Raw genomic sequence first — 22,198 nt, 5'->3', positions numbered from 1 at the left:
ATAGCTTTTTCCTTCCTTCCATCCTTTTTTTCCTACTTTCTCCTTTTTAAACCTAAGGTCACCATTTAAGGATGTTCATGAAATGAATCCTTAATAACACAGTATATTGCTTTTTAAATCATAGCCTGGAAGTTTGTTTCTGCTATCCTCCTCATCAATGCTATAAAAGAATCACACCTTCCTTTTGCAAGGTTCCTCCTGATGATGAAGGCATTAATATTTCCTTTCCCAGGCAGATTCCAAAATGCGGTGGCTTTTAGCAGCAGCCTGGTGTATGCTTCTTCCCGGATCCATACACAGCTATAAGCAAGGGAGCATCACAAATCCCGAAGCCTATATGAACATTGTAAGTCATTCATTCAGAAAACAAAACCAAAACAACACTAAGATATGAAATTACCAATTACTCATTGTTTCAGGTATTCATTTGCTTATCAAGAGTTTCTTTAATGACTAAATACAGACTTTCAGTTTTGGTGTTTATCAAAACTAGCTAATCCTAGAACTGATCTGATCCACATTGGAGCAACAATCCTAGTGTTTTTGTTCTGTTTTGTTTTGTTTTGTTTGTTTTGTTTTAAGTGGTGGATTCCTGAAGAGGAGGTTCAAGATTTGTTTGGTGATTCCCTGTCACATACCCTGGAATTTTTCCTTGGGCTTTCTGTACACCAATTTTATGATTTTGTGAGCTACATTGGTGTTCTTTGGGGTTCAATAAGCCAAACTTGGTTTGTGTACCTTTAAACCCCCCAAAATAGCACAACTTAAGGATGTACTATGTGCCTCACAAAAGCAAATGTATGATCTTTTGATAAAAACATAGACTTTGCAGCTAAAGTTAGTGTCTCATTAATCAAACATTTTCTCTTCCTAGCATGTTATCTTGAATAAACCACTTAATTTTCCTGATCTTCAGTTTTCTCAATTCTAAAATATGAACAGTTCTATTGCAAAGACTTCTAAAAGGGCTTGGTGAAGTAGAGCAAGTGTCTATCCTGCGACACTTGTTTCTGTCTCCGTATATGTCGGTGGATAGGGTAGTTTCTGCTGGCCCTTCTAATTTTGTGTTCCTTTAGACTTTTCATTCTACCCAAAATGTTGGCCTTTAAAGACTAGGTCTAAAAGTCCCCCAAACTTAATTTTTTGTTCAATGCAATTAGTCGATGGAAATCTCTAGCAGGGGAGTAGAAAGAATGAGAAGGGTGACATCAAGTGTTTGGGTCTTTTTTGGGGGGGAGGGGTTTCATGTTTTCGACTGCCCTTACTCATCTTGCCGAGTTAGCTTAGTCAGCCATCTCCCTTGATGTGGTCCTTCTCTTTCCCTTCCTGGATCTTATAACCACTTCCATTCATATCCCTTTGAAGCCAAGTTGGTAGAAGCTCACTTATCATTAGACGCAATATACATCCCAGTCTCCCGTGGTTTCCCTCGCAAGCCAGCTTTTAATATTTCTTGTGCCAAACTTCTTAAGAATGAACTACCAGTGTTAGTAACACTAAGTTCTTAACACCATCCTGAGGATACTAAATGTCGAGTCATTCCACCCTTGTGCTACCCCTCTGCATCTAGTCCCTTCCTGAAATATCTCCCAAGCCATTATAATTTTTCCTGTTATATGCTGCTGCCTAACACATAGATTGGTGAACAGTGGGTTGATAATTAAAGGACTGTATTGTAATGTATACACAAAAAGCAAGCCAAATTACAGGTATATATTTTCCTCCCCTGCCCCCTTTCAGAGTCAGATTATTTCTTACTGGGGCTATCCTTATGAAAAGTACGATGTTGTAACAGAGGACGGTTACATCCTTGGGACTTACAGGATTCCTCATGGTAAAGGATGTTCAAGGAAAACAGGTATGATTTACTTTGCTTTGAGATCAAAATGCCTGAAATAGAAACACCTAGGTGTCCTGGCAGGATAGTTTTCTCTCTACATAGGTTGTAATCTTTTTTATCATAGGAAAGAAAGGCATCCCCACCGCTAGTTTATACAACTTTTAAAAGCATGTTGCCATTTTTAAATGGTCTTTCCCTTTCTCCATATCTTGTCTCTCCAACTACCTAAACACAGAAGAGGAAATGTGTCCTCTTCCCATTACTAGTTCTATTGTTTAGAAACCCAGGAGTGATTCTTGCCACAGTCATCTCGTTGACATCCCAAATGCAATAAGTCGCCAACATCTATCCGTTTGCCTTCCAATTTCGTGCAACCTGAAAACCTTTCCTAGCTTTAATGATATTCAAATCCAGGATGAGACATAATCTCTTCCATTATAATGCATGGTAATTGAGACTAGTGTATAATCTCATTCCCCAGCAAACCAGTGTGATTTCATTATTTCAAGCAAGTCTGATCCTACTGGTGCTGTCCTCTCGCGTCATTGAAGGGCCTTTCCCGCCCTCTGCTGTGTGCAGGACGCAATAATGACCCATTTGGCAGAAACTCTTTACTGCCTTTCAGTGATAAGAAAGTTGTCATATGTCATTCGTTTGCAAAACACCTGGCAACTTCATCATTTGAGTTATTTCAGGAACGCCTAAAAGTTTTAATAAGATGCTCATTTTGATTAGATTTATTTTACTTTTTTTAATACACGAACATTTTGCCTGCATTTGTGTTCATGCACCACGTGTGTGCCTGGTGCTTGTGGAGGCCAGAAGAAGGTGTCAGATGCTCTGGTTCTAGCATTTCACATGCTTATAATCTGCTGTGTAGGTGCTAGGAATTCAACCCTGGTCCTCTGCAAGAGCAACCAGTGCTCTAAACCTCTGAGCCAACTCTCCAGCTCCCCATAAGATGCGTCTTAAGGAATAAAATAATATGAATGAAAACAACAGTAGAGTTAATATTTATTTTGCCTCAAAGTCTTTTACATTTTATTTTTAACTGAATGCTTAAACCTCCCCCGTGAGAGACATTTGCTGTTGTTTCCTAATATATACATAAAATGAAGCACATCCATACATAGCAACATAGATTTTGAACCAGAGAAAATGTGACTCTAACAAATACCTAGGTGACATAATATGTTATCCATAGTTTTCCCCTTATAAATGAGGAAAGTAAGACTTAGTCACATGTCCCAGGTCACTAAAAGGCTGGACACTAGGCTTTCCTGACACAATTTTATCTCTTAACCTTGCGTGCCTGTGAAGAAGTCAGAACGCAGGGTTGGCCGACTGCCTGAGGGAGTCAGAGAAGGAACTTGTTTTGTCTGTTTTTCAGCTCCGAAGGCAGTCGTGTATCTGCAGCATGGCTTAGTTGCCTCTGCCAGTAACTGGATTTGCAACTTGCCCAACAACAGCTTGGCTTTCCTTCTGGCCGATAGTGGTTATGACGTGTGGCTGGGGAACAGCAGAGGAAACACCTGGTCCAGAAAACACCTAAGATTGTCTCCCAAGTCACCTCAGTATTGGGCTTTCAGGTAAGAGAAGCCTGTTTGTGAATAAAGTGTTTGCTCACTTAAAAAGCATAAATTCTTCTTGGTTTTCCCTTCTCTGTCCAAATGCACCCAATGGAATCTACAGGAAGGGAATTAGAATTTCCTCCCCATTCAGGATCTCTTCCAACTCAAAAGAAACACTCTAAATACTGTATCTATGCTAGCTTCTAAAGCCCTGTTTCCTTCCTGATGTAGCTGACTTGCAGCGGGCAGGGGTCAGGGGTTGTCTGTACATGTCAAAATGTGGCTGGGTAGCAGAGAGTTATTACTGGATTCTGACATGTTAGTCACAGGGATAAGGCTTACACTTCCTCGGGAGCTAAGAACAATGCCACAGAGATCACTAAGGCCACTGGTTCCATGGCTTCATTCCTGCATTTTTTCTGGAAGTCAGGAGACATTTCCTATTTCTGAGGCTTTGGCATCAGACGCTTTTCACTGCAGTGTCCTGACAGTGGGGCCTCTGCAGTGAAGATGTGAAGACAGAACCTGACAAGTTGTCCAGACACACTGCCCTCACTCTCTGCTCATGCTGAGCCAAAGCTGTGTACCCAAATCTACAAGGAATACTTGCAAATACTGCAGGTTGAATAACCACTTATCTTTGCTAATTCCCTTTCTTTGGCAGTTTGGATGAGATGGCTAAATATGATCTTCCAGCCACAATAAATCTAATCCTGGAGAAAAGTGGACAGAAGCAACTCTTCTATGTGGGCCATTCCCAGGGTACCACTATAGGTATGTTTGGGGCAGATGCAATCAGACAATGTGAGGGATTTTCTTTTGTGTTTGTAGAAGGGGTCAGGCTGTTCATTTGATTCTGTGTTTGTTTGTTTTTCTCTGTAATCTCTGGTTCTGGGACTTTGAGAAACTATTTCCTCTAGGTAGTTAGGTATTTTTCTGAATGGAAAGCAATGCAAGACACCAAATTTGAAGGTTGACAGGACTTAATTCATGTTCTCCGCAAACAACGAAATCCCAGGTTATATTCTGAGGAAACAAAGGCAAACATGGTGCCCATTTTCCACTTGAGTCTCTCACAGTCTAAAGAAAGACAGGAAAACGAAAGTATAGAATTATGAAGCTGATTATATGCTACAATCAGTGTGGTTTTGTTTGCTAGGGAGGCAATGGGCTAAGCTAGAGAGGATAATAATAGAGCACCCTGGGCCTCTCACTGGTCTCCCTTGTTGAAAAATGCATATTTGAGACCACAATATCTAGGCTTCTTAGATTCTTAAATTCAGAATTTTCAAAAGATTAAAAATAAAAAGCAGCACTTTAAGATTTATATATATACTTATTATATATATTAGATTTATATATATTCTATGTAGTATTTTAATGTATATAAAAGTATATACACATATGCACATACCTATGTAATTTCATATATACATGTAATGGTCATTCTCTGAAGATTCTGTTATCCTCATTTATATCTTGAAGAAACTGAGATTGATACAAAGAAGGTAAATTTCACAGTTAGAAGCCAAGATGATATCTTGGTTTATATTGCACCAAGGTTGAGTTAACCTGGTCTCTGGAGTTTAAGATGCATGTTCTACGTAATGTGACTGAGCCTCCTCTTCAACACTCTCTATACAAGTGCACTGGAATGCCACAAGAAAGATCCTAGTCTATCCTTGAGAAATTTGAAATTCCTCTGCGTAAATAGTACTCCCAATTTTGCTTTGCAGTGTGTTCAACAGAGCTATCTTTAGAGTGATTTGTGACAGAGAGAATTGGAAGCTTGTGTGCGCTAATGTCTTCTTTACTTGCAGCCTTCATAGCATTCTCGACAAATCCAGAACTGGCTAAAAAAATTAAGGTATTTTTTGCACTCGCTCCAGTGGCCACAGTAAAATACACCAGAAGTCCCATGAAAAAATTAACTGCCCTTTCCAGGCAAGCCGTCAAGGTATGTGAGTTCCTTGGGTTTAAAGCAGAAGGAACTGGAAGTCTCTCTGTTTCCACAGATAGCAAAAGAAGACAGGTGCCATTGTTAAAACACTTAATTATGTAAATAGTGATCAAAGGGTCCATACAGGTTTGGTGTTGGTGTGGTATCTTATCAGCGGGAACTGGTACTAATACTTTCACTCCTGGTTTGTATATTGTGATGAGTGTGACACTTGGTCTTGTCTCAGATCTTAGATAGCTTGCAGTTTCCCCCATTTGTGATGATGCTAGTTGTGGGATTATTATGCATATATTTGACTATGGTTGAGATACATCCCTCTCATACTAATTTGTTCACAGTTTTTTAATGAAAGAATGTTCAAACTTATGAAAAATTTACTGCATCTATTGAAGTGATAACATGTTTTTGTAATTTATTTATAAAGGGACATGTATGGCATGAACTGCATATGGGTTGGGTTTGTTGAAAACTTTGTGGAATTGGTTCTCTTCTTCTGATACAACATGTGTTCCAGGAATAAAATTTAGGTCACTAGGCTTGAACAGCAAGCACTCTCACCTGCTGAGACATATCACCAGCCCCCTAATATATTTGCTTATTTTTATTGTTATTGATTTTGTCTTTCATTCTGTTGATATATTCTTTTGTGAGCTTTATTTGTATATTTTGTGCCACCCTTGCATCTTTTTGATGAATTTCATTGGATTGTGATATATTATCTTTTCAATGTGTTGTATTTGGTTTACTACATTCTGTATTAAGGATACTTCCATCTGTCCATTGGGAATATTTGTCTATAATTTTCTGGTTTGTTATTTCCTTTTCTGGTTTGGATATCAAGATAATGGCTCCATGGAATGAATTTGGAAGATATCCTTCCTTTTCCTTTTGAATAATTTTGGAAATTTTAATGTTAGCCCTTCTATAAATGCTTGGTAGAATTCACCAGTGAAGCCACTGGTCATGAGATCTTCTTTGAAACAAGACTATTCTTTATCAATCCCTTATTGTTTGTCATTATTGACTATTCCTTATCAAGTCCTTATTGCTAGCTGTTATTGACCTTTTCATGTTTCTGTTTATTTTTCAGTATTGGCTAGGTTTATGCATCAGTGAACTAACTCATTTCTTCTAGAGTATCAATGTTGGGATCTAGTTGCTTGCAGTTAGTGACAACTGATCTTTGAATTTCTGACATGGGTGCTGAGAATTAAACTCAGGTCCTCTGCAAAAGCACTATGTGCTCATGACCACTGAGCCATCTCTCCAGTCCAAGATTTTTAATTTTCAAAAATTCATAGAGGGTTTTAGTTGTACTTAAACATATCATCTATTCTGGCAAATGTTCCATGTAGTGACTTTTCATTGTCTGTATTTGTTCTTAGGATTGTTGTAGTGAATCTTTCTCTGTCCTACCAGCCAGCTCTCAAATCATGACCTGCAGATTTACTATTAATTATGAAAGCATAACCTGGGCTGGAGTGATGGCTCAGAGGTTAAGAGCATTGCCTGCTCTTCCAAAGGTCCTGAGTTCAATTCCCAGCAACTACATGGTGGCTCACAACCTTCTGTAATGGGGTCTGGTGCCCTCTTCTGGCCTGCAGGCATACACACAGACAGAATATTGTATACATAATAAATAAACAATATTTTTAAAAAGAAAGCATAAATTAGAGTTTAGCTTTTTCTAACTAACTCTTACAAATTAAATTAACCCTTATCTTTTAATCTGCATTCAGTTCCATTAAAGACCCCAAAGGATATTATTTGACTTAACAAAAAGTGCACAGAAAACAACTTCCAAAACCATAGAACTGACAGAGGCATCTGGCTGCCTGGACTGTCACCCCAAAGTTCCTCTGCAATATTGGGGCATCTATCTTCATATTATAAGACTAGAATATCTGACAGACTTTTCTGTGAAGCAGGAATTTTGAAGGACTATCTTGACTTTTCTTGGCAAAGTTCAACACTCTTATTCCTTTTTGCCCTTGTTGTCCAGTTCATACTGTTAGCAGCCAAGACAAGAGTAGTTTCATGCCCAAATGTCTAATTTTGTCACATTTAAAGAAAACTCTGTATTGTAGTGGCATTTCATCTGTATTTTAATAAATAAAGCTTGCTGAAAATCAGAAAAGTAAAACAGCCACACTGGCCAGTCTTACAGATCAGGTAGCAATGATATACCCCTTTGATCCTAGTCAGCCACACTAGCTTGCCATAGAAACCAGGCAGTAGTGGTGCACACCCTTAATCTCAGAGCTAGAGAGGATTATAAAATGAGAGGAGACAGCACTCAGTCTCAGTCTCATTCTGAGCTTTCTTGGAAGCAGGATCACCGTTTTCAGACTAAGGTCAAGGTAAGAGCCAGTGACTGGTTGCTTTGATTTTCTGGTCTTCAGGTTGAATCCGATATCTGTCTCTGAGTTTTTCTTAATTGTACTTCATCATATGGAGTTTCTTCAGTGCCCATTATCTTCTCTGAAGTAAATTGGTGTTGCCAGGAGCAGACATGACTCATTGTCATAAAAAGCCCCGTGTAAACAGAACATTTTAAATTAACCCATTTTTATTATTTTATATTTTATCACAAGGCTCATGGCCTACCTGCAAGGTTTTTGCTGGCAGCTCATGTCTTTCTTCTCTGGCGGCTCCATAGCATCTCCTCGATTCCGTCTTCTCTTAGCATTCAGTTTAGTTTTCCTGGCCTAGCTCTGTTCTACCATGTCATAGGCTCAAGCAGTTTATTTATTAAGCAATGGCATACAGCATACAGAGGGGAATCCAACATCAGTGGATGGAATGTACCGTGCTAGGGTATTCAATAAGAAAATATGTGTAAGCATCATTCTTGGTCAATAACAAACTCAACAAATAATACTTTTGATCATTAATATATTAATTAAGCTTATTTTAGATTTAAATGTACAGCACTCGGCGTTTACTTAGTTGCTCCCTTCCACACTCCAGTCTACCTCTGGGCATTTGTCTCTTTGTATTCTTTTCTCCATATTTTATTTTGAATCTGCAGTTACACTGGACCTTTTTTCTTTTTACCTTCTCTGTTCAGCTTGATGGTTAAAGTTGTCTTCACTTCTTAAAATAAAAGCTTGAAACTTAGATAAACCAAGCGACCTTTCTCAAATAATTCTAATGGGTACTAGAGCCAGAACCTCAATCTTATTCTCATTGGGCAAATAAAAGATGATGATTTTGCTCATGTGTAATAGTTTCTGTACTGTTTGGATGGTAGTGGTTCCATGTTTGGGACTGTCTAGCTTAAAAACTTAACGTACAAATCAGGCATCTGACAGTGGCAATCTTCCCTCCTCTGCCTCCCAGGTGCAGGGATCATGGGGATACTATTATCGAATGTAGTTTCATAGTTTTCAATGTCAACCAGAAAAAGTCACAGATACATACATAAGGATGTCCAGTTGAGTAAACCACTCCTTGGAGAAGTAATGCAACCAACTCTGTGCTTGGCCAGTCACGTGCTCACAGTGGGTAGGGCTTGTCAAGCTGCACTAGTCCTTGAGGTGATATTTCAAGCATTGTATCTGTTTCGCCCACAGCCACTAAACGTGCCATTTTTTCAAAAATACAAAAATGGCTCAATTCTCACAATAATGCCAAGATTCTTAGAGGAACCTGTGTGCCAATTATCATGTGACAAATATGCCCTCTCCAGGATCAAGCTGGAATTACATCTGCACAGTAGTGTGTCCACCTGTACAGAGGAGCCAGACTTCCTGCAATATTATACTATACTCTTCTTTAGGTCAAAATGAAGGAACAATTATTTGTTCCTAAGTAAATGCATAATATTGGCCATGGAGTTGAAGTAAAATGCAGGATTACCATTCTATCTCCCCCTGTACTGGGGGAACCTGACTAGCACAGCAGAGACTGAGGACCTATGTGATAATACAGCCTCTTCCTTCACATATTACTGTGGCTGACTATGTGAATTAACTGGCTGTTTCTTGTCATGTACATTTTCCCCATAGATAGATGGAAAAGGTATTGGTAAACAAAAAATAAAAACATTCAGTACTCAGATTAGATTTTCTTTTTAGTTAAATTGCTTATTTACATGGAAATTTAGGTTTTTACACATAGAACACTGAATAGGTGTCAATAGTCTTTTTAAACATAAATTCACAGTATGAATAGATGTTGCCATGATTATTAAATTATGATGGAAACAGTTATACAGGATTACAGTTTGGTAATTGAGTAATTATGAGGATTGCATAGTAAGTGTGGCAAAATGAAGAAGAGGATAGATGAATAAGATTATTTTTGCAATAACCTATTATTGCCTTCTGGCCTAAAGAATTGTGTATCTTGAACCAGTTTAATTGAAGAATTCTTCTCCTCCCTTTCATTCCCTTCTTCCTCTTTCTTCTCCTCTCCCTCCCTCCTACTTCTCTTTCCTTCTTCCTTCTCTCTGTCTTCTTTCTCTTTGACCTAAAAGTTATATTAATTAGGTCACAGAATCTTAAATATTCAATCAAAGTTTCTATGACTAGTAGATAAATGTTTTATTAAATAGAAATTCCTTTCAATTCTGTAATATAAAATTTTTTCAAACTTAGAATTGAAGAAAGTTAGTTTATTGACTCCAGTTTAACAAAGTATAAAACCTATCATGCATCAATGCAATGCAGATAAGTGTCTATTATTACTGTTTTGCTGTTATTTGTTGCAATAGTCAGTAAAAAGGAGATTTCAGGAGAAATCTGTGCCAGTTTTAACAGTAGTGGTTTGTTTCTAAATGATCTTTTCACCTTCTCTGTAACGTATCCTAATACTGTGAAATTCACTGCCATATCTGACTGATACACACAGGGATCCAATGAGTTCTGTGATGTGATAAATTGCTAGAATTATAAAGGGCACTCAGCTTGCAGCCTTGCCTGCAGTTTCATGGGCAGAGATTCACTACTTAGGGTACAGCTTTTGTTTCTGGGAAAGCAGTAAAGGAAAGGATTAATAACTCTTTCAGTCACCAGTTAGGATACTAGTTATTGTACTGGAACTCTTTGCTGGGTTCTTGGAACTTCATTAGACATTCTTCAAATGTGATCTAGAGCCTCCATGGTGGCTCTGCTTAGAAGATTCCAATTTTCCATTGTACAGGAACAAATACTTAGACAAATAGGAACTAAATTCTTCTTAGGTTATGAAAAAGAGAAGCTAAAACCATGTAGAAAGGCTTTTTTTTTGTTTGTAGTTTTGCCAATTCCTGGGTAGGCTGTTCTCTAAGGAAACATTCCCAAAACGTCCCAATGAAAGATTCTCATGAAAAGCATTAGTGGAGTACAGAGATAAATTTTCACCTGCCTCCTGGTTTCATCCAAGCTCAGTCCTGTCACTTATCCTGACCTTGCATGAATGAACAAGCACTCTTCACTGTTGACATCCATGCATATGACATTTAATGATGCTTTACACCCATCTTGCAGGTATTGTTTGGTGACAAAATGTTCTCCTCTCACACATTGCTTGAACAATTCATTGCCACCAAAGTGTGCAACCATAAGATATTCCATCCTATGTGCAGCAACTTCATGTTTTCTCTAAGTGGATTTGATCGCCAAAACTTAAACATGGTAGGTATAGATAATCACTTCCAGGAAGCCAATGATTTTGTTACATAAGCAATGAGAGGTGACTATGGATTAGGAGTGATAGGTGACTTTGGATTTTATGGAAAACCACATTGATGACCTCCTTTTTGTCTTTTAGGATGTAATGAGCATCTTCCTGGTTCCAATCAGGGTTTAAAGTTGACTATCATTTACAAAAAAAACAAAAACAAAAAACAAAAAACCTTCGAGACAGAACTTCTAGTTTTTCCTTTTCTTTTTAAGATACACTCTTTTCTCATTTCACATAGTTATTGGAAAATGGTGCTGGCTCGTCATGGAAATGTAAGAATGTCATATAAGTGAAAATACATCTCATAAGTAGAGCTAAGCAAATTGGCCCGAGAATTTGAAAATACATAATAAAACAATACCCTTAAAGACGGAGGCTCTCTTTGGTCAAATCCATTTTTGACTGACAGCTGGATTATGGGGTATTATAACATCTGGAAGAACAGATACTTTTAGTGCAGCACAGCCAGAGGCTCACTGCAGTTTTTGTGGAACTAATAATACAGATGCTCTGAACTAAAGCCATGGGATTTTTACTTTTTTCAGTCGTCTTACACTGATGATAAATTGAAGTAATTTTGAAAAATTTTTGATGCTCAATTGGTAGGATAATGATTCTTATATTCAAAAATGAACTTTAAATTGTGAAAGAATCTCATCCAGAATATAGATGTGTGTGTGAGTGTGTGTGTGTGTATAATAAATTGTATCCTACAAACATTTAAAAGCCCCATGGAAGATTTGACACTTTTTAAAACCTAGAAATGAGTAGAAACATGTAGAACTATTTCCAATATTTTTTGAACTAAGTTTTTTATTAAATTTATTTTTTAATGTATTTATCTTCATTTTATATGTACCATGTGCATGCTGTGCTTGCAGAAGCCAAACAAGGGCTTCAGATCCCCTGGAACTGACATTACAAACAGTTGTGAGCCGCCATATGAGTTCTGGGAATTGAATTTAGGCTCTCTACAAGACCAGTCATTGCTAATAGCCACTGAGCCATCTCTCCAGCTCCTCCAAGTTTCATATTAATGCCCTTTTAAAAATATACAAAGTAGAGTAAAGGGTTACTAAAGTTTTTAACCCTTTGAAAGTGTGAGGTGAGTTCATTAAGAGCAGGTCCATAACCTTCTGCATTCAACCAATCAGATGTCCTCTGATTATCCAGGACAGAGAACAAAGCCTTGGGAGAAAAATGTCCTTCATGATGGGTTTCTTTGGTTAATAATGTCCCCAAAGATATAAAATACATTTTCCCTAAAGATGATAATTGTTGTTATATAGAGAAAGTTGAAGTGTTTTTCGAATGTCTGCACATTGTCCCGAGTAGCCTCTAGGTGAGAAATGATCTCTTTACAGAGTCGCTTGGATGTTTACCTGGCACAGAGTCAAGCAGGAACATCTGTTCAGAACATGCTGCACTGGGCCCAGGTACATGTTCTCTCTCCCTGACTGACATATTCAAGCATCTGCAAAATCCTTGAGGGGTGATCCCAGAGAGCTTCGTGCAGGGCGTGCAGGTACCTGCCAATCATAGTGCTGTTTCTAGACCAGCAATAGTTCCTCCTTTGGATGACCTCTGCTGCCATCTGTTCTTCTTGTGTTCAGTGCCTGGGTTAAGAGTCTGCGTCCCACATATTCTCAATGAGTTCTCATCCTTAGGTTCCTCCCTCAGCCTGTTCGGGGAAGGTTTGTTTTTCCTCTTCTGGGAAATCATTAGCTTTGGTCCAACTTTATGTAAAATGATGCAGCCTGTTCCAGAAATACCTGTTCATCTTCCAGTTAGCCTGTATTACTGATCAGTCACGTCAGCTCCATCCTTTTAAAAGAATTGAGCAAAATAAGCATAACCTTATCTACCTGTTTATGAGATACAATGAGTTAGTAAGAGAGAGTACTTTGCATTTTATTGTGTATAATAATACCTTGTAACCCGCTTTAAAGCTGAAAATGAGAATCCATTACAGATAGTAGGAGAAGCACTGAAGGTTTGTGGAAAGGTTAGAAGCTTCACTTTGGGGTAGATAGAATTCATGCTACTACAAATAAAGACTGATCTAAGCATGAGACCCACTACTGATGAAGACAGGGTACACCCTATAATGGTCCTGGTCTCCAGGAAATGTAAATTCATGCCTACAGTTCATGAGCCACTTACTGCGTGTTCTTCTTGCTCTTTATATATTATTTCGTTCATCTCACTGATTCGCATGAAAATTTTTCAGTGAAGGCACTTACATGCTCATTCTACAAATGTTGCAATCGGTGCCTTATGCAGCTACAGTTAAACTCTTCCTTTTGATAGAAATGAAGAAACGATGGGGATAAAACATTTGTTCATAATGTAGACAGATAGCTAAGGCAAGAGAGCTGCTACTTCTCTAACTATAGTTCTGCTCGGATTTCTCTAATCCAGGACTTGACACTCAAAAAGCTTTAGAATCTAGAGCAGGGTAAATTGGGAATCTTCAGAATTAGACATGCTCAATATATAAAATCCATGCAAATATTCTAAAATAAAAGAATATTTTTTAAAACTTTGAAATCAAGAGTACAGCTGATCTCAAGGGTTTCAAACGAAACATACTTGACTTGTAGTGAAGCTGGTGGACAGCGCTCTGTTGTACGTTACTAGGGACTGAATGCTTTGTACACATCTTCCTGCTTAATGTCACCATCCAATGCCATCATCATTCACACCTTAAAAATACCTTACACTGCATAAGACACATATCTAGTATGGATATAAAACAATCTGATTAGACTCTAGACTCCAGATTCTAAAAAATATGCTCTGTTGCCTCTCATTGCTTAAACTGTGTGGAATTTTAATATCACACACACACATATTTTTACTTCCATAACATTTTATCTATATCATAACATTATATATCATGCATATTTAAATATATCCTGTATAATCATAAATAATATAATGTATATAATATATGATATATAATACTATATATAATGTTATGGAAGTAAAAAATTTAAAATAAAAGAATTAAAACCATGAGTGAATACAAAGTCACTAAGTGCTTGATATAAATCTGGAGTATCTGCCTCCTTAATTCCACAAGGGTGGCAGGTGGCCAGCAGCAGAATCAAGGAAACTATAAATGTCTGAATAGTTCTACTCACATATTTAAAGTCTAAATACTGAGGTGTGAGGCTGTTCATCACAACTGTTTCCAGCACCCAGCTTACCTTTCTTATTTACAGTCTGACATGACACTGGCTTGGCCCTGCACAGAAGCAACGGGCAGTCCACATATCTGAATTTTTTCCTAATGATGAAAATAACGTTTAGTAATAGAAAATGAATCCGTAATAGCATAAGGACACTTGCTGGGCGGTGGGCAGTAAACTCCATAGTTGTTTAATAACAGACATAATCACTTTTAGTGTTCAGAAAGTGTGGCCCACGCTTCTATAAACATGTGCAGATATAAATTGCTGAAATCCATCGTGTAATGTAACATTTGAAAGCATTGTTTTCTGCAGATTTCATTCAAAAGATATGGGTGGAGGTTAAAAAGGTTATATCAGTCCTATGAAGCAGTGTTCATTTCCGTTATTGATCAGTGTTCTAATGAGTGGGAATATTACCAATCTCCTTTTTGTATTTCTTGCTCGTTAGTTTTAAATGCACATGTTTTACTTATGTCACTTTAATGTGATTTTTACTTTTATTTCATCTCAGGCTGTCAATTCTGGTCGACTCCAAGCTTTTGACTGGGGCAACGCTAACCAGAACATGATGCATTTCAATCAGGTAGGCAACACAAATGCTCATCATAGCCAGTGGTGCACTGCAAGGAGCCAGCGAGAACAGCTTCCACTCAAGTATATGTGTTTACAGCTCTGCATCGGCTACAATAGGCATTCTTACTGCTGCTAGTACATGATGCTTCTTGGCTTTGTGTGTCATCAATGTTTCTAATCCTCACGATGCTCACTTGAAACTTTATTGTCCTCATTATCCTAGAGACTCAAGGAAGTAAATTGCCAAATAACTAGAATATGACCTAAGGAATTCTGGAATTTATTTCTCTATTTTTCTTTCACTGCTCATTCCTTCACCAGAAAAACAAAGAAGAACTCTCAATATTTTATATCACTGTTTTAAAAACAGGATTAGAAAACATGAACCCCCACTTCACCCAGTAAAACTAGCATTGTTCTAGTAGTCCCTCAGCATGGTCTTTTTTACTTTAAAAACCCAATCTATGGATCATTTGTAACACATCAATCTGAAATTGCCATCTTTAGGGAGAACTGATACTATCCAATGGGTAACGGAATATTAAGCTACATTTTGATATCAAGGATGAAAATGAACACCCTACATTAAAACAGTGTATGGTATTAGCTACTGTTACTTTTCCAACTACGTTGGAAGACCCAATCACTATTTGACTTCCTCATAGCAGACTGAGACAAAACATAAAACATTGTCATCAGGTTTTCAAAATTGCAAGGAATAAATAGCATAAATAGATAAAATCCATTATTTTTACTGTTTTGAAAAAACTGGTTGTCTTCCCAAACTGCTAAAGTTGCACATGTATGGGTTTGGGTACAAGGACAGGCACCAAACACAAACTGTCAAGCTGACATGTTTCTCTTTGGGTAACTGCCTTCCTTCTTCCACCAAGAGTTTGTGGTTTCCTTTAGAAGATCATTTTAGACACTGATCACACGTTATGATCACACTTGGATGAAAATGTGGTCAGAGCTATCAACTTCATCTTTGTATTTATAAACTGGAATTATAACCATACATATGGGGTGTCAGATGATCAGATATGGATACTTTGCATGAAACTTTTGGTGGAGACTCAAACAGAATAAGAACTATGTTTGAGGCCAGACTAATCCACAGAGAGAGTTCTGGGATAGCCAGGACTGTTTCACAGAAAATCCATAGTCTCAAAAAACTAAACAAAAAAAAAAGATGATGAGCTATGCATATTTAAAAGGTCTTTAGTCACAACTACATTTTCTGACACCATAAATTATATGGGTGCAATTACTGATATAAAATTACTGATGTAAATCACTAGTGATCCTTCATTGCTAAGGAAATATAATTTCTAAATGAGTAAATATAATTTCTCACTGTCAACTTACAAATAAACTAAAAATTCCTGGCAAAAGTTAGCAGATACAACTTAAAGCAGAATTTTATTATTCGTTTCTGATATTCTTTCTCCTCAATGCCTGCCTTCTTATCAGAGTAATCATTTCACTGGAGTAAAGGGATTCCAGCTCAAGGGACTTTGGGTCTGACTGTTTCTGAAAGCTAACCTGTATCTATTGATGTCTAAACATTGCATTGCTTTTGTTTTTGTTTTGTTTTCACTTTTTATTGTGCTATGTCTTTGCAGCTAAGTGTTCTGCTTTGTACCCCGGTGCTTAAGGAAACCACAGTCAGGAAAAGCCAGATCCTACTCTCCGTAATTTGACTTTACATTTGGGACACTGTGCCAGACTTTCTGGAACCCCCTTCCTCACAGTGCCAATCTACACTCACTTCCTTCTCTACCTTCTGTGTTGCTTTCTCAGAACTACTAATTTTCCTTTGCCACATTCCAGAAACCCCCCGACTAATAGATGAGAGGGATGATATACTTCTAATATTTTAAAGCTCAAACTCCCAGGCACAAGCCCATCAACTGAAACGAACCCTCAACCTAACTATACCAGTGAGCTCTGCCTGAGCATCACTTTTGGAGAACTTGAGATTCCCTTTCACCTTGCCATGATCTTCCCCAAGCAGAATTCTATTGAGCAAAAAATAAAAAAGCTTTCAGGGGTCCTTGGTGTCTTCACCTTTGTTCCTGTTACCTCAGTACTGGAAGTTTTATGCACATGGCAAAGGTGCCATCAAAGCTAGATGGTAGTGAGGAGATTCTTTTTCTGGCTTGAAGATGACTACCTTCTTAATGTGTGCCCCTGTGATCTTAGGGTATGCTCCTGGAAATGAAGGAAGGGGGAAGGAAGGAGCGGGAAGGAGGGAGAGAGAGCTTTTGTATGACCAACTATTCTGTGGAGTTAGAGAGAGTGATCCATGCTTGGAATATTATTTATCCTTAATTATGCTCACATTGGATATTACAGATTCAGCTTTTGAATTTAAGGAGAACAAATTTCATTCTACAGCACGGATAATAAAAAACTATTTACAGTAGTCAATTATTCATTAGCAAGTAGCAAAACCAAAGTCTTTTTTAGGAAAGAAAAAGAAAGAATAAAGAAAGAAAGAGAGAGAGAGAAAGAAAGAGAGAGAGAGAGAGAGAGAAAGGAGAAAGGAAAAAAGAAAAGAAAGAATCAAACTCTGGCTTCCTGCAGTACCATCAGATCTTCTCTCTCCTCTGTATTTGCAATTCACTCTCAGTTTTGCTCAGAGACTTCTATTTCCATTCATTGACTCTTTCCAAAATAGTACTCATATGGTGACTTTACCTCACACAGCTCTTGACATTTTAAAGTCAAAGAAAAATCCATAGCTAAGGAGCAAGGTGCCAGAAAATCTTCTGATCTAGTTTTAGATCATCTTGTGGACAGATGCTACTGAGTCACTATGGTGGGTCTTTTGGACACAGAGGATCCATAGGGATACTTAGTCATTTAGATCAAGGTGTGACCTCATCATCATTTATACTCTAACAATGCTTAAAGCATGCATGGGTAGCCCATTTATGGTGGTTCTGCAGTTGTTCCTATCCTGGGTAGTCCTAGATGATTATATTATTGTCATACCCAAGGTTCCAGAGTCTTCCTTTGTACTGTCTATCCATCGTTTTGTTTGGGCCTTTTTTTTTTCTTTATCCCTGGTACTCCTCCAAGCAGTGTTATCTTCAGGTATGTGCCATCATTCATTCTCATATCATGGCCAAAGTATCTCAAATGCTGTTACCATAATCTATAGTTTACTTCCATCTATAGATGGAGATATTTCTTAATGTTATCATTGTGCAACCTGTCTCTTTGTGTGATGTCTAGAATCCTCCTGATATATGCCATCTCAAACATATTCAGCCATTGGTTTGAGGAGCATTTCATTGTCCAGGTTTCAGAGATGTAAAGAAGGCAGCTCAAGGCAAGGGTCTCATATACAAAAGGCAACACCAGTAAAATGGCTTACTGCAGAGACGATCAACCTGGCAGAAGAAACAAGGAAGCTAAAAACCTAATGAGGCAATCTACAGATAGCAAAACACCACAGCTATCTGTGCAGGGAGGACAAAAGAAGAGCAAAAAAGGATAGAGAGCTGTATATACAAAGTATCTGCAAAGAGGTTAAAGAGGCTAGACTCCATAATAAACCACATCTTGTCTACAAAACTATCAGACTGATAACTGCCAGACATGCTCCTTAGATTCAGGTGATTAAAGATGGGCAGGGTCATTTATTAACAAACCATGGGAAGTAAGGCAAAAATGGAGACAATACTTCGACACCCTATCAATGCCCCTAATGCTGTCAACCTAGACTACAAAAAAAAAAAAACACTTCAGCAGTCACCCATACACCATAGATGATGAGGAAATATTAAATATTGATAGAAGTAAGGTAGAGGAAGCTATCAAGAGAATAAAATGCAGAAAGGCCCCAGGAATGGATGATGTCACAGAGGAGGAACTGGAGGTGGCTACAGTAGACTCAGGGGCCAAGGTACTTCTCAGATTCTTCAGAGAGATATGGAAACATGAAGTGATTCCCACAAAATGGAAGTACTCAGTCATAATTCCCATACACAGGAAGAAGGACAAGCTGGACTTCTGAGAGAGAAAGAAAGGGGCATTAATTTGTTGTGCCATAGCAGCATTATCTTCTCCTCTGTTTTCCAGAAAATTATAAATGGCGAAACAGAGAAAATCCTAGCAGAGTTGTAGTGCAGATTTAGAGCTAATAGGAGAACAACAGATCAGATATTCACTTTGAGACAACTGGCAGAAAAATACGAAGAATTTGGAAAAGAGGGCATTCAATAGCATTTGGAGGAATGGTCTTTGGAAAACAATGAGGTTCTACAGGTAGTCAAAGAAGGTGTGACCTACATAAGAGGAATGTGTAAGGGAAGTTTGCTGGGTATTTAGCCCTATACCATACTATTTCTGTGTACTGATAAATCTCTTTAAACGTATTTCAAGTATTAGTTTCCATTTGTTGCTATAAATGTTTTCTGAAAAGCCTTCTGAAGCACAACTGTCAAAAAAACCACTGTGGCCAGATTTCTGCACATGAGAGAGACATCTATCCTGTCCAGTAGTTATTAAAAAAGGACAACTCTTGGATCAAGCTCTACGGGAAAGAGAAACCCTTTCTTTTTAAAGAAACACTTCCTCAAGTACCCTTTCCTCTCTGTCCCAAAGTGCAAGTCAGGAGTGTGACGGCTTCCCTTTGTTTTCCTAATGCATTATTGCATGAACATGCTTTCTTTGATTCCTGGCTTTGATGGTGGGCTCTTTCTTCAGCTGTGTGCTTCTGTCATGATGCACGGCCTCAAAACAGGCGTAAAAGCAAACAAGACAGTCAACCAGGTACGACAACCTCTGAAAAGAAAAATTAGTTGTTATTTTTTTTCACAGCAGTGGATAACTGACTAACACACTATTTTCATGTTTATATATCATTAAGATCAACAGATTGGGATTTGAAAAGTTAGCTTAATATCTAATAGCTTTATTTTGTTCCATAATATAGTTCTCCCTTTCCCTCCCTCACTTCGTTTAGCTTACACCTCCTGTGTACAACATCACTAAGATGCGGGTCCCAACGGCCATGTGGAGCGGAGGACAGGATGTTGTGGCAGATGCCCAGGACACTAAAGATCTGCTCCCTAAAGTCGCCAATCTTATCTACTACAAGGAGATCCCACACTACAATCATTTGGATTTTTACCTTGGACAGGATGCACCCTGGGAAATTTACCAAGACCTGATTAGAATGATGGAAGAATATTCACAAAATTAAAGACACTTTTTTCTACAAGCAGGTGGAGATTTAGTGATTCAACTTTCTTGATTTAAGGAGAGCAAATGTCATTCTACAGCATGAATAATCAGACTATTTGCAGTACTCATTTATTCATTTGCAAGTAGCAACAAGAGCATTTGCAAAGTTGTTAGGTGCCATACCTCTGGCTAGGTTATTCTATTTGACAAAGGTGATGGAATGCCATTATCTCATTATATTATAAGACTTGGTATTCTGTTTAAACAGTCTAAAGCAAGAGCTACTGTTGGCTTGAGACAAAAAGAACAATGAGGAAGCCCACATTGCAAGGAGCAATGAATGACTTCTCAGATATGAGAGTAGTCTCCAGCCAATGGCCAGCAAAAAACAGGACCTTCAACCAATCTCCAGCCACAAGAAAATAAATTCTGCTTCAACTCTGATTGAGGATGGAAGCATATTCCTTTGTACTGAAGCTTCCCATTGTAAAAGCAACCTTGATTGCTGCCTGTGTAACCCAGGGCTGGGCCAGCAATAACATGTCTACATTCATGAACTCCAAAATAGTGACAAAATAAATGTGCACATTTATAAGTTATTAACTTTGTTCTATTGTTGTCACTAATAATAAGCTACCAACCATTAAAATATAGCAATTATATAATAAATGTAATATTTTATTCTATTAATTGTATAGTTAGTATTAAGTATTACCATAATGCAAAGCATTACAATCTTATAATTATGTAATACATAATTACATCTACCAACACATTTATTACAGCATATTATATGTTGATATATAATTGCTTGAAAACTTGATCTACCTCCATCTTAATTTCACCTGTTACCCTTTGATCTAATAAGATTCCTTAAGCACTGGGTTGTAGATTATTAATGACTGGTTCATTCAGCATGTATTTATCTGAAAATGTCCTTTGCTTTTCTTTCTAGAAGACTTCTATTTTCTGGGAATGGAATTTGCATCCCCATGTTTGAATTTTGTTGTTATTTTTTAGTCTTTTAAAACTGTTCATCTTCAGGAGTAAGGACTCGCAGGTCTGCAGCCTTTGCTCTTTGCTTCCTTGAACGCTGTTGGTTTTTCCCTCTTCTTTGAAGATTCTGGTGCTCAGTAGTTTGCAGTGACCTGACCCAGAGGAGCTTGGTGTGATGCCAGTGCACAGCCTGGCACTTTGATGGACTTCAGTTTCTGGGGTCTGTAGATATACTGTCCACCAAAAATAGTATTTAAAGCTATTATTTCTTCAAGAGTCTTGAAGCCCCACTTTTTCTAAATCCTTAGTTGTATGCGTGAGGCCACTCAATATTGACTCACTGGTTACTGAACATGGGTCTCACTGGTAATTTTCCTGTGGGCTTCGTGTTAGGCTGCTCTGCTCCTGTCTTCATGTTCTCTGCTGGTTTCTTTTGTTACATATGATCAGTTGGAATCATTAATGTGCACTTTTATCTTAAAAACCGAGTTTCTCACATCTAGACGCCATTTAGGCATTTTTACATATCTTCTGTATTTTCCACTGCTTATTTTCTTTAAATCCCTGAGATAACAGCAATTGGTTAATATTTATTTCAATATACTTTCTGCATAAGCAGGCATCACTGTCATTTTTTAGTCTGTTCTATAGACTTATGTTTATCCCAGTTATGATCTCCTGCTTTATTGTGTGCTTAATCATTTTTATTGAATGTCATTTAACTTTATATTGCTGAATTATTTTTATTCTTTTCTATAATGTTGGAAAATGTTTCATTGTCCATGTATTTTCAAAAAATTGTTTTGATGCTTATTTTGTAGATCATGAAGAGTACATCTAGAGTTATCTCTGTCCTGTGAAGATTTTGCCATACTATAGTTGCGTGTCCTCTTTGAGTTTTCTGCTATATGGCCTGTGTGTTCAGAAAGGTCTCTGTTGCAGGGAGGCTGTTAGTTAGTTCCCAGCCACTTAGCCCTGAAATAATCACACAGAAACAGTATTAATTAAATCACTGGTTGGCCCATTAGTTCTAGTTTCTTATTGGCTAACTCTTACATATTTATTTAACCAATTTCTATTAATCTGTGTATTGCCATGTGGCTGTGGCTTACCAGCTAAAGTTCTGGAATCTGTCTCCAGCAGGGCTACATGGCTTCTCTCTGAGTCTACCTCCTTTCTCCCACCATTCAGTTTA

General features: G+C 37.8%; 1 protein-coding gene across 3 annotated transcripts; it reads left to right on the top strand.

Annotated features, from left to right (window-relative positions):
• Positions 1-244: 244 nt before the first annotated feature.
• On the top strand, positions 245-20,026 carry Lipk (lipase family member K). Of its 3 annotated transcripts, XM_041661770.1 has the most exons (10): positions 245-346; positions 1,741-1,858; positions 2,802-2,805; positions 3,334-3,429; positions 4,076-4,185; positions 5,232-5,368; positions 10,843-10,989; positions 12,403-12,474; positions 14,747-14,818; positions 19,787-20,026. In XM_041661770.1, exons 1-10 carry the CDS (start codon positions 245-247, stop codon positions 20,024-20,026), a joined length of 1,098 nt encoding a protein of 365 aa, XP_041517704.1. The 3 variants fall into 3 exon arrangements, with proteins under 3 accessions (XP_041517704.1, XP_041517703.1, XP_041517702.1); XM_041661769.1 differs by lacking the exon at positions 2,802-2,805 and having other exon boundaries at positions 3,231-3,429; XM_041661768.1 differs by lacking the exon at positions 2,802-2,805 and having other exon boundaries at positions 245-348; positions 1,728-1,858; positions 3,231-3,429.
• Positions 20,027-22,198: the final 2,172 nt, after the last annotated feature.

The sequence above is a fragment of the Microtus oregoni genome, unplaced genomic scaffold, assembly GCF_018167655.1.
Source record: "Microtus oregoni isolate MIOR12 unplaced genomic scaffold, Mior012 000012F_ref0000307, whole genome shotgun sequence".
Classification (NCBI taxonomy): domain Eukaryota; kingdom Metazoa; phylum Chordata; class Mammalia; order Rodentia; family Cricetidae; genus Microtus; species Microtus oregoni.
Note: the sequence above shows the minus strand (reverse complement) of the source record. Positions and strands in the feature narration are given on the sequence as shown.

Coding starts and splice junctions, on each gene's coding strand:
- Lipk (XM_041661768.1), top strand. CDS start 245: ATGCGGTGGCTTTTAGCAGCAGCCTGGTGTATGCTTCTTCCCGGATCC. Junction 5,369..10,842: donor TTTCCAGGCAAGCCGTCAAG/GTATGTGAGTTC, acceptor CCCATCTTGCAG/GTATTGTTTGGTGACAAAAT. Junction 10,990..12,402: donor ATCGCCAAAACTTAAACATG/GTAGGTATAGAT, acceptor ATCTCTTTACAG/AGTCGCTTGGATGTTTACCT.